Source organism: Oryzias latipes, chromosome 9 (genome assembly GCF_053564925.1).
Source record: "Oryzias latipes strain Hd-rR chromosome 9, Olatipes_Hd-rR_3.1".
NCBI lineage: Eukaryota > Metazoa > Chordata > Actinopteri > Beloniformes > Adrianichthyidae > Oryzias > Oryzias latipes.
The window spans coordinates 21,534,161-21,547,064 of NC_136245.1; the positions used below are offsets into that span (position 1 = coordinate 21,534,161).

Below are 12,904 nucleotides of genomic sequence, written 5' to 3' on the forward strand. Positions count from 1 at the left end.
AAGACAATCAAGATGAACATTTAAAATCTTTTATTAGTTTCAAAATTTAAAATGTTTATAAGTGGACTTCAAAAATATTTTTCTGTTGTGACATTTTCTTGCCAGGTCGAAAATTCAATTTTAGAATGTTTAAGGATTACAATTAAGTTTTTTATTCTCTTTTGGAATAGACAGAAAAATACGTGAACAGATTGTGAATAAATCCCAACATGTATACATCAACTTAATTATTATTATTTTAAATTTTATTTTATTTTGAATGATCTGACCGGAAGGTGGCGCTTTTTCCGTTTAGGACCGTGGTCCTGGGTGTAACCTTAAAATCTTTCCCCCTAGAGGAGTAAACCTCAGATATTCGCTTGTGCTGTGTACACAATGTCGGGCAGAAAGCCCCGGTCTGTGGCGAATCCTCTGGAGTCTGCTATCACTACACCAAGTGAGAGGATACTAAGGGAATGCCACAATTTGTATATCGACAGCGAAAACGGTAAATAATAAATTCACGGAAAATGGGGGAAAAAAAGGTATGCCGTTAGTTAAGTTAGTTAAATCAGAAAACTAAGCGTGTTTTTTCCACGTGAAGAAGCGCAAGTTCCCCTGCACGGACTGAGGTGTGTGCGTTTCGGGCTGAAACTCTTCCTAAGCGGGCAGCAGCTGCAGCTGCTGTCAGTGTCAATCGCCGGACACACAGCGAGCTGCTGGCGCCCTGTCTGTCAGGGACAGTGTTCATGTCCGTCTCAACTCATTAACATAAATTAAACTTTACTATAGTTTTTTTTTTATTTGTTGCAGAATGTTTCTACAGTTTGCTTAAAATCAGTGTGGAGAATTAGTAGTTAAAATGTAAACAAAAAATAAATAAGAAATCATACTAAATTATATGTGACAAATATGCAAAGACGATTTTTTTTAACATCGGACAATTTTGGGGGGTTTGTTTTTAGTTTTCATTTTGGCACGCTCTCTTTGTGACAGTGTCCTGCTGTGCTTACAGGTCATTCGACAAAGGTTCCTGTCTGAAAGTGGTTCTTTCATTTTCTCTTTTGTCATTTTCAAACAAAGCTGCAATCTTTTTATTCTACCAATATCCGAGCTTCCAACATTTAAAGCCTAGTATTAAAATGATATCTACTAAAATTTACGTCTGTTTTCTTATTGAATTTGTTTTATTGTTCACCCTATTTTGATATTACCATAACAACAATGACAAATCAATTTGTAAAAGTAACATGATTATAAATTTAGAAATCTGAGGCAGCTTGGTTCTAAATAGAGCTAAACAGAAATAAAATAAAAGTTAAAATATTCAGTCTCAAAGAAAAAATTGAGTTTTTCAAATGATGCAACTTTTCTATGTGATTTTCGACCATGTTTTAACAGCAAGTTGCTCACTTAGAAATTGTCAGTAATCAGTTGATAATATAGTTTATGACAAATATGCATTCAGTTTAAATTGACACTTTGTCACCCACATCATTTTATTTTTCTTTGTTTTTCTTATTTCAATAAATTTGATAACTCAAGTTTCTTTGTCAACATATAATTTGTGTGTGTGTGTGTTTTTAAGGCCTGGTAAAGATCGCCAGCTGCCTGGGAGTTCGGCTCCTCCCCCCGAGAAAGAAGATCATTGTGATGATATTGGGTAACCACTCTGCAGGGAAGAGCTCCTTCATTAACTGGTAAGATGTAGGATTTACAACCTCAGCACTAAACGACGTGACCCCCTTAATGGTCCTGCTTCATGATTGAGTGACATTAAGAGTTAGGATGAGGTATCTCCTCCGTAAACTAAAAACTAAACACAGATCTGGACAAAAAAGTTTATATTTCTCCTTTATGAAACCCACCATAATACATTTAAACTGACAGTTAACAAGACGTGATAACGTACTGGAAAATCACCAAATAAAAACAAATGTATATACTTTGGATAAATGATCTGCATTTGCGGTGTTGATTTCTAAAATACCGGTAGTTATTTTTTACATTATAATTTAAGTAATTCATCTTTGTCTTGTCAATATTTCAGGATTCTTAATTCTGTCTGATAAAGTTAGGAACTGGATAATAATAAATCATGTAATAAAATGGTTACGGTAGAACAGGGGTGGGATTATATAAGTTTGCTTCCTTCCACTCCCTTTCAAGCAATATTTATTAATATGTCTAATTATCCTAAGTTTGATTCGTCATTGTATGAATGTATAACTGATGATTGCATTGTTTTTGTGTATTATTCTTATTTGATTGCTTGAAAAAAAACATTTCAAATCAAAATCAAATCAAAAATGTTGGTTTGTCAAAAATTTCAACCGATTCATTAAAAAAATAAACCAATAAGACAGACATGCATTAAAAAAACTATGTTTTTTCTAAAAAAAATCTTGAAAATAATTTTACCCCCAACTCAGGCAAGTGAGACCTGCAGCTCTATGGATGTTATTGAAGAGTCTTTTCAAGCTCCGGGAGGGGGTCACAGTTTGATTTGACCAGTCTGCCACTTAGTTTGCTCTGCAAAAAAAGTATTTAACAGTTAAAGAGAAGAATGAAAACTCTGTTCTTCATGTGTTTTCACTAATTCCCAACCTAAATCCCATTGCAATCTGCGTGTTCTTTCATAAATGTACAAAAACCAGTACAAGATTCATGCAAGATTAGCAGAAACCCCCTGCAGTGCAGCACTTGGTTCTGTTAAAGGGGGGGGGGGGGGGGGGGGGTGTTGGTGTGTTTGAGACATAAAGGAACCAAAGGCTTAATTGGGGGGGGGGGGGGGGGGGGTACTTGGGGACTCTCATAATGCAGGTAGAAAGATATTACCACAATAAAAGATATTAGTGCTTTTTGTTTTCAGTTTTTGCAAATGTAATGAAAACAAAACTCTAGAGCAATAATTAGCTGTCAATCCTTAAATGTAAAGTTGCTTGCTTGCTTGGTTTTGTTCAGCATAACAACATCTGGAGTCATTTGTTTTATTTATTTTTTCTTAAAGTAAAAAGTTTCAGTTTCAGACTCTAATCAAACCTTCTTTAAAACATTGTTCTGGTTCTGTCTGTGTTTAAAAATTGCTTCACTTTGCTTCAAATTGCTTCAAAACCTCTCAAAGTCCAAAGGACTTAGTTTGCAAAACATTTCAGTATTCAGTCATTCAGACATGCATATTTTTGAAGCAGGTGTCGAATAAATAACCTGGTCCGCAGGTTTCTTCATGATTTATGTGGGGAGGACAGAATTATTGATGATAGAAGTCCTTGTTGGAACAAGTTTGTCTGTTTCAAGTCTAACTAGTTTTTTTCCTATTTTTAAAGTTCCTTGAAATCATTTTTTTGAAATTATTTCTAAATGTTTCTACATTGGTTTGTGTGTTGCACCCTCCCAGTTGATAAAACTGCTGATTATTATTATATATGAATTCTTCTGAGCTAAAATTCCAATGCATCAGTTCATCTTTTGCAAATGTCTGCATGTGAACATGTGCTCTGACAAATGACAGTTTCTGTTTTCCATAAACCTGTTGGCTCCTGTTGGTTTTGGCATTTGTAGGTATGTGGAGGAGCACATTCAGAAAACAGGTGTTGCCATTGAAACCCAGGGGTTTACTTTCATCACAAGCGGTCGCAAGAGGGAGTCGCTGACGGTAAGAACAGCAGCACTCCACCGTTTGTAATGACACGTTCTCGTCTGTGGAGCCTGGAATAAAATATTTGAATGATTTTAGAATATTGTCCAGTGTCTTTGAGGTGTTGTAAAGTCTAAAAGCTGACAGGAAAATAAAATCTGTGAAAGCTCTCCTTCCTGCGGTGAGGTGCTAAAGTCTCTCACTGAAGGCCAGCCATGGTCTCATGCAGAGCATGATGATCATGATGATGATTATGATGAAGAAGAAGAGTCCATGTCCATGATGGATTCCGATTTCCGGAATCGGATCTCCGCACCAGTTTATTGATCCTCTTCCTGTTCCTGTCAGTTCGCACCCCAACCCCGCCAGCAGCTAACTCCACAGAAGAGAGCAGATGTAACAACGACTCTTTAAGAGTCCTGAAAACGTAGTCTCCTAGCCTCTCCTGCGATCTGCATTGGCTTCTTTGGGACCATTTTCCTGTTGCCAAATGACAAAAAAAAGGTTAACCTTTTAACATTTTGACACAACTAAACCTTTTTTTTTCTTGCTTTTTTCCCACTTCAGAATCATTTTTTTTCTTTTCTAATTTGGTTTGGGCACATTGAGAGAAGGGACACTGATTATGTTGGTAAACGGATGCTGAGGTTGGAGCTGGAGGAATAGCAAAGAGGAGGTTCAGGGATGTGCTGAGTTATAGGTGGTTGGTGTTAGCGATGATAGATGGATGGAGGCTGATGACTTGCTGTGGCGCCCCCTAAAGGATGCAGCCAAAAGGCAAAGATGAACAGAATTTTTTTTCCAAAAAGTCTTTTTCTTTTATATTTGAAATCAAAGCTCCAATAACTTTGAAAGGTAAAGAAATGGGGTTGTAGTCTGTGCACATACACTGAAGGTCCAGGTGGCTCTTCATCCTTTAATCATTTTCTTCTATCTGTGCATCTCTTCCTGTGGTGAACAAACATGAATAATATATTTACAGTGGTGGACTGCAGACGGGGAAACCTGGAAATGACTCTGCTGCAGAAACATGTGGATTTTTCCTCACTGGTTCTTTCTCACATTGCGTTGAAACTCTTTCACAGGGGAATGCAACACTGCATCTATACCCTCACTTTCGCCCCCTGCTTGAGTTCAAAGGTAAGACTTCTTTTTCAGATTTTTATTCTAGAACTCCCAGTAGGTTGCTCACAGGTTCACATTTTGCTGTAATTCATCAGAAACGGGAGCAACAATAGTGTCCAAAGAGGAAAACAGGTAGATGAAAACCTTATTGATTTTTTTTTTCTTTCCACAGGAAATGAAATTGTTCTAGTTGCAGCAACCTCATTCAGTCATTACACTCTGGCAGCAGAAGAAAATAAAATTTGGTGAACACGCGACAGTTTATTGCAGCTTCAGATCAGACAAATAAGATACCCGCTTGAAAATCTAAATGGTTTATATGTGTCACAGAGTAGGACAGAGGTAAAACATGGTTTTTCTGTGATAAATAATTAGCAAAACAGAAATTCATCCTATTGAACGAGCTTATTCCTGCTGATTTTATACATCTAAAGATGTTTATCAGAATTGCAAAGCATTGAAAAAAATTCTTTGTTCTTTTGAAAGTTAATTATCTAAAGGTGCATTTTTTGATTGCATCTTTATTCCCTCGATTTTTAAATGTCACAATATAAGTATTACAGTGAAATGCTTCAGTTCCAATGGCTTTTAAATGGTTGTCTGGTCGTGGGAGGACATCAGTGCCTGAGCAGAGGGGTGTGGAGTGGGTGAGTGAGGGTGATGTGTTTGTGCGTGTGCATGCTGTGTGGAGAGTGAGTGCTCTCTGGGTGCGTCTCTCTGTATGGTGTATGAGTCACAAGCCCCATCGACGGCAGTGCAGTGTAGACAGAAAGAGCTGCTGGGAAATGTCACGGCCGTTCGAGCAGATCCAAGCAGCAGAGGCTCCGCGCTCCGGGCCGGAGTGGTCTGCTGCTGGATTCTTTTCTTTTTTCTTGTAGGATCTTCATTTGGACTTCCTCTGGAAACACTTCTTCCCAGGCGTTTGTCTAGCTGTCACAGCCTCTTAGGATGACTCATCGGAAAAGCGTCTTATATCAGCAGCTGCTGATCATCCTTTAGGATTGACATGGAGAAGCCTCCCAGTATCTTCTGCTCGCTTGATGGATGAAAATTCTGCTACTTCCATCAAGTTTTAGCCAACAAACCTTCTAGACCCTTTTTACCTAAATATAACAGTTAAAAGTTATTTTAGTCTAGAATGATGCAGCATTATTGCAGCCTTTGCTCTTTTCCTTGTGCACGTGATCCTGAGAACAGCCCCTCGTACTTTGAGGGACTTACCATGCAGTGGCGAGTATCTTGAATTGCTTCTATGTTCAGCTTTTATCTGACTTTTCTTTTTTGACACGCAAATAAACTAATGGGTCCTGAAGGCTTTTACATGCACATGCATGCATTGGTAATTTGGGAAATTAGCGCTTAGTTGACAGATTTTGATCACATCTTTATGCAGACGAATGAACGAATGCATGCATGCAAAAAAAAAAAAAGGATTCTCTTACAGGTTTTTGTTGTTATCCAACTTTAGAATCCCACTTTTAGGGTTTATGTTTGGTATTTTACTGAGAAATATGAGGATATGCTAATGCACCATGAGAGCAATGCTCTGCACTGCACAGGGCTGGGATTTGTGCTGCCTGTTGACACATGCCGTTTTGTGTCAAACTGCCCCAGCGCCTCTGTGCCTGGAGGCTGCAGGAGACTGTGCATTCGGCAGCGGGGGGGGTGTTGTCCCGGCTGTGATGTTCAGATGCTGTGTAGGTGGGGCAGTTGCGTGCTAGCAGCAGTGGAGTGTCTTAGCCGGGCAGTGCGTTGCCTCACAGTCGTTCTTCACTGGCTAGCTTTATGTCCCACGCCCCACCGTAAAGCTGCCAGTTGAAGAGCTGTTGTGTGTAACCATGACAACAGACCTTTCTGCAGAGGGGAGGATCTGAGAGACGAAAAAGATGTATCAATAAGAGGGTGGGGCTTTTCTTAACAAAACAATCCTGATACGTGTCTCTTAAATGATCAGTTGCTCCTAAATCACAGCAGGGAAATGTTGGACAAATTAACTTTCCTCAATCTCATCTTCACGATTCTTGCTTAGATCTCCAAGTACTGACCATGCTGCAGCCATTAGTCCTCCAGAACAAAAAGAACTGTTGTGGCAACAGGGTCCTGCAGGGTCTCTTGTGTTTTTAATGTGTTATTCCAAAAGAAGCATTGTGCACACACAGCATTTCTGTCTTTCAGGCGTCACAGACTACCTGTCTGCAGAGATCTCCACCTCAAAACAGAAGAAGTTCAGTTTGGTAACATTTGTGGACACTCCGGGTTTGGTGGACGGAGACATGATCTACCCGTTTGACGTTAACAGTGCCATCACCTGGCTCGGTATGATTCTTTGACCCCCACTTTAGTCTCCAAGCCTTAGAAAGCTGTTGTGTTTCACTAACTAGTTACTTTTCCTTGCAGGAGAGCAGGCAGATTTGGTCTTTGTGTTCTTTGACCCGATGGGTCAAGCACTGTGCAAACGTACGCTTAACATAGTGGAGAAGCTGAGTGAAAAATGCAGCGACAAACTGTATTTTTATCTCAGCAAAGCAGACGAAGCTGGCAAGGAGACGGACAGGCAGGTTGGACTTTTTCCCTTTGTTCATTTTCCTTTCTTGTTCTACTTATAATTATTTTAAAAAATGATTCTTAAAATGACACAAGTGTGTTTTCTTTTTAGAGAGTAATGATGCAGATTGTTCAGGAACTGTGTCGGCGTCCAGGTCTCAACAAATGTGGTTTTGATATGCCAACGATATACATCCCCAACCCACAGAAGGTGCTGTTGTTTTTCTATGTATTATTGTTTTTTGTGGCGTTTACATCAGATCTTATTGACGGTCTCGTCGCGAAGGTCTGTGATGTTTCAAGGGGCCATCGATTAAGCTTCGTAAATTTTCCAATCTGCTCGTTTCGACGGCCTTCAACCAGAATCCTCCGATCTCCAGCAGCTCAGGGGTTGTAAACTATGGCCTGCGCCCCTGAATTATCGCTGCGCCACCTTGTGATCTACAGCCTCAAACCTCTGCACTGCACAATAGATTAGTCATTCCCTTTAGGCCTTCAGTTTTCCCGTCCTTTTGCCTAGCAAGTGCAGCCTCAATTCCTGCAAAGTAGACAAGTCTGTTTGTTGAAATATCCATACTTTGTCTTTTTTGATTCAATGCAATCTATTGCTTTGGTTTTTAGCCGAGTAGATGTGTGAACCAGATCGACAGCGTTTGTCAGACGATCGAGAAGACCATCAACCAGGCAGTTCAGAAGACTCTGGATCAGCTGGAGAAAGACTGTGACCTCATTTGCTCCAGCATCAACAGCAGACTGGACCAGGACAGGTCAGTGTGGCCTTTTAGCTAATGATCTAATAAACCAAAGTCAGTCGGGTGTCCAATGCTGTGTTAGCTTTTGCAAGATGGTAGAAGCTCCAGAAATATTTATTAAACCCCTTTTCGTACTCCGCACAGGGCTGATGTGACTTACAACAGAAGTGTGCGCCTCCATGCATTTCTGTGTGGCATTTTGGGCATTTTCCTGCCTCTCCTCTTCATCGTCAGTTTTATCGTGAACACCGTTTCTAAAGAGCAGCTGGATGAGCTGTTTGGTGAAAGTTCAGCTCGGACAGTCACAGTCCTCACAGTAAGTCTTTGCACCCTTTAAAACAACTGGAAAAAAAAAATCCATTCTAGAATATATTTCATTCCTTATTTCTGAAGTACTCATTTGTCTGTTTGTGATTATTTAAATAAAGATCGCCAGCTGCAACCACACATTATGTGGTTATGATGCAGTATTTAAAGCTCTCTGAACCTAAATGTTTACCTCTTGTAAAACACAAGCAGATGCCCAGACTTGTCAACGCTGCCATATTTCTTATTTATTAAATGCTGGGTGTACTTTGATGGCTCACTGTTTTGTAGTGGAAACAATTGTGTGGGCAAAAAATAAAAAATTACTCTGCAACCACTAGGGGTCTTAATACACCAGCGAGTTTACGTCTAAAAAGGCAGTTTGTTAATAAACTCCTAAGCAGCATAGCAGACACTTCAGCCTGGTTTAATGTCAATATTTCACAGACCGGCCTGTACAAGGCCGAAGTAGGATTTTTTTTTTACTTCCAGTTTTCCTTAACTTTTGAGGCTAAAGTTAAAAATATCTGCAGCTGCTTTAAACTTATTTTGTAGAGTAGATTTTAAGTAGAAACCATTCAAATGTGATATAGATTTTCCCTTAAAACACAACTGTTTAAGTGGAAGCTAGAAAAAATCGGATGCCAACTTAAGCCTCATCCGACATTTAAGGTGCAACAGATAAAAAGAAAAAGAAAAATGGTCATCACTACAACTGGTAGTTTCTTCATATAATAATAAACGTGAATCCACTGTTGGAGCAACTTTATTAGCAGAATCCTGGTAATGTTAGACAGACATTTTTTTATGGTCAACTGTGTCACGGACCGGTACCAGTCTACGGCCCGGGAGTTTGGGATCACTGCTCTAAAAAATAAAACATTCACCTTAAAACAATATGTGACACAGTCAGGATTGCACCGAACTGTGGTTTAGAGTATCAGAAAGGGGAAATGGGTGCAGCATGATGGCTGTCCTCTATGTGCCTCACAGGGGTTAGTGATGTATGGATGGGACTGGATACCAGAAGATGGACAGGTGCTGTTTGTCATCCTTTTTGGTGCTTTTTGCTACCTCCTGCTTTTCCTGGCAAAATATTTTGCAAGGTAATTATTTGACATCTTTCATATCTTCTGGATTAACTACTGAAGATCTTTTTTCTCCCATATTGTAACCAAAAGCAAACTCGGAATAGGAAAGTGAATGATATGAGCATGTCCTGGAGCACAGGATACAGCAGGGTTCTGTTTCTGAGATGGGATAGATTTCAGCCACAAATGCGTTTTTGTTAGATCAATGTTACAATTTTGGTATTGTATGTGGACCCAGATATTAAAATATCATGTGGAAATTACAAACAAGTATTTTGAGTACTTGAATATTTTAGTACTTTGAGTTTTGGTGTCTTTTGAAATCATCAAACTCTGTTTTGTAATTTTAGGCGTCAAAATTAGTTACTAATTAGGAAAAGTGTTGATCCAAGCAAGATGGGGAAATAAAATAAAAAACTGTTTAAACTGAAAACTATTAAACTGTGCTTAGTATTTTCTACTAAAGCTGTGGCCTGAAAACGACTGGATAAAGCCTTTTATTTGAAATCTGCATATTTGTTGCCTTAAAACTGTTTTTTTTTAAGGAAAATATGTTCAAAATCAACCGTCTTTAATAGAATATTACCCACAATTGAAGTATAATTTCAAACATACTACCACTGAAGTTTCATAACACTTGTGTGCTCTTCATTGTCAGTCGAAGAAATAAAACCCTTACGAAAAAGGAGAAAAGGAAAATGGTGGAATACAGTGACTATATTCACGATATCGTCAAAACCAAAAAGGTACAATTTGTTTTTTTAGTTTTCTATTACATATATGCATAAACAGTTTTGTTTATACGATTCCATTTAGGATTTAAACTTAGCATTAAATTAAATGTGTGCATGCATTGGATGTGCTCCTCTCCTCCTATAGTTTCTTTTTAATCCGATTTTACTTTCCAACTGCAATCCCAAGGCTTTTATCGACTTAATGAAGCATGTTTTTACTCAACTAAAGCCATTGAAATACTTTTATTATTCAAGTTCTAAACATCATCAACATGGTTTATTTTGCTTCCCAGGGTAAACTGTACGAATGGTACCTTCAGCAGTGCGCGGCAGAAAACGACCTCTGAAGATTGTAGGAAACCTACACATCTGTCAGTGTGTGAGGAGGCATTTAGAATGTAGTCAGAAATGTATGATCCTGTTTTTGTTCTCAATCACAGGTGTACCCTTTAACGGGGTAGCACAGATCACACTGTCAACAGTTATCATCTCAGCCAGCAGTTTGAAAAGTGCCTTGTGTATCAGCCATCTGACCAGCTGTGATTGGAGCTGATAAAAACTTAGCAGTACTTGTTTTTTTTACAAAAAGGACTTTTCTGTCTTTGTACTTGGCTTCTAAGCAAACAAATCTAAAGCTCTCACTGCCTAGTCCTGACAGAAGCGTGACCCATGTGAATGTTGCTTTTGTATGCTGGCAGTGAAGCTGCAATACTGTGATAATAACCGGCTGACTATTATGTAGTCATCAAATCTTCCTCTGCCTCCAAAGAGTCAATCTCCCCAGTGAGTTTTAATGTGGTGATGTATTTTTGAATTTTGTCTTAGTTCACTCATCGTTTGTTTTAAAATTGATTGTGTGCGGTACTTAAATAAAAGTGTGTATAAAGGTGATGGGCAGGGATCTGAAGGGCTGGTCCTCACTGCCAAATTCCTCAATCGGTTTGATTTAGGATTAAAATCTCATAACTCGCATTAATTCAATAGGATTCACTTCATAATATGAGGTAATTAAAATTCTTAAACCATTTTTGTTTGGTAATAATAAACAAATTTTATGTAATTTTCAAGGTGAAGAACGGTTTGAGTTGCATTAATAAAATTATACATTTCCCTGCAAAAACTCATACAAACAGATTTTGGTCTAAAAAATAAACCCATTAACCTCTTAGGACCTGAGCTCTTATTTGACACGGCTTTTTATTTTATTTTATTTCTGCTAAAGAAGGCCCCAGATAAACAGAATGAACTGCTGGGGTAGTGTAACCCCATATGGGATGTTCACATATGTGGATGCCAGGTCTTAAAGAGGTTAAAGAAGATTTAATTCATGGATTTTTATCAGTGTTCCATTTTGTAAGTAAATATTGATCCTTTTTTACTAAACACAGCCCTACTCATCATAACTCCTACTTTGCGAATAAGCACTGAAACCTTTTGCATCTCCAGAGGCATTAATCTTTTAAAACCTTCATGCCAGTCCTTCTCTGTATACATATTTATCAGTCTCAACAGATAAGGTGCTTTTTTTTTAACAGGATGCACCGATCCAAATCAACATCAGAGCTAATATTCACATTTTCTTATAAATTAAATATTGTTTGTATTGATAGAACATTCAGTGTTTTACTGTTATGTGCAGTTATGTAATAATGCTGAGCTTTTAGCTTTGTTTGGCCCAGTAATTAATCGTGAAGTTACTGAAAGCAAAACACATCTAAAAAGCACTTAGATGAACTCATCTGGTTAAAAAAAGGAGATTTGCAAACCAGTCAAGGTCCAAATGAAGTAAAATCTCATTTTTAAAATATCTTAAGCAATGGATATAATCTGAAAGCCTATATAAGTATTTTGACATTTAAACAATCAAAACATTTAAAGCATAACATTTGATGTAAGCTTAATTTCTTCTTGCAGGACTTTTAAAATCCTCACAGTTTTCCTCAATTAGTTTTTAATTATTTTACAAGAAAGAGGGAACGGTAACTGATCATTTTTTATTAAACTCAAATAACTATTTGTTTTGAAAATATATTAGTAGTTTGTCTAATAACGATCAAGATTAAGTCTTGATACAGTTGGGTTAACATCTAAAGGCTCTTAAGTAATAAATAATTATAAAAAAGTACGGCTGAAAAAACCCAAAGTTACTCTCTTAATCAAATCGCTTTCAGTGTCGGTCACTAACAGAAGAAGAACCTTTGGCGATGAACATGATAAATCATATCATGAAGTCTTTTGAAAATGCTTTCCAAATGTTGAAGCTTCTTAACAGTGGTGCCTGTGCATATGTGGCGTCTAAAGCAAGGGCCTGTTTAAAATTCAACTTAAAAAATAATCACACTGAATGTTCTTGGGCATTATATGTATAAACTCAAATGTTTATACATATAATTTTTAGATCGGAGTTTTAAAGGTTGAGAACATTTGGATCAGTGCATCCTCATGATTTGTCCAAGATGTTTAAGAAAAAAATCGACCTCTGGGCTGTTTGCAATAATATCATGAACTCTTTTTAGTTTGATTGTGTGTGTCATGTTTCCAGACATCTTTAGAATTGTATATTTTGTGTTCTTTTTATTAGTTTTTGTAACTTGTAAAAACAATAAACTCTTTATAATCCTTCTGTTGTGGGTTTTTCCCTTCTCTTTCAAGATGCTGCATTATCAGTTCTGACTGTAAAATAAATGACAGAATGTTTCTTTTTTTAACCTGTCTTCAATGTGTTGTGGTTTTCAC

General features: G+C 37.8%; 1 protein-coding gene across 1 annotated transcript; it reads left to right on the forward strand.

Annotated features, from left to right (window-relative positions):
- Nucleotides 1-323: 323 nt before the first annotated feature.
- Nucleotides 324-12,791, forward strand: si:dkey-98f17.5 (uncharacterized). The gene is made up of 12 exons (XM_004072610.5): nucleotides 324-487; nucleotides 1,568-1,679; nucleotides 3,541-3,634; nucleotides 4,702-4,756; nucleotides 6,917-7,057; nucleotides 7,139-7,299; nucleotides 7,398-7,496; nucleotides 7,907-8,052; nucleotides 8,182-8,353; nucleotides 9,337-9,449; nucleotides 10,093-10,180; nucleotides 10,462-12,791. The coding sequence occupies exons 1-12, from the start codon at nucleotides 376-378 to the stop codon at nucleotides 10,513-10,515; spliced, it is 1,347 nt and encodes a 448-aa protein (XP_004072658.1). The 5' UTR covers nucleotides 324-375; the 3' UTR covers nucleotides 10,516-12,791.
- The last annotated feature ends 113 nt before the right edge of the window (nucleotides 12,792-12,904 follow it).

Excerpts from the sequence above, each read along its gene's own strand:
- si:dkey-98f17.5 (XM_004072610.5), top strand. The coding sequence starts at position 376 with ATGTCGGGCAGAAAGCCCCGGTCTGTGGCGAATCCTCTGGAGTCTGCT. Across the intron at positions 4,757-6,916 it reads CCCCCTGCTTGAGTTCAAAG|GCGTCACAGACTACCTGTCT; the intron begins GTAAGACTTCTT and ends TCTGTCTTTCAG. Across the intron at positions 7,300-7,397 it reads GCAAGGAGACGGACAGGCAG|AGAGTAATGATGCAGATTGT; the intron begins GTTGGACTTTTT and ends TTTTCTTTTTAG.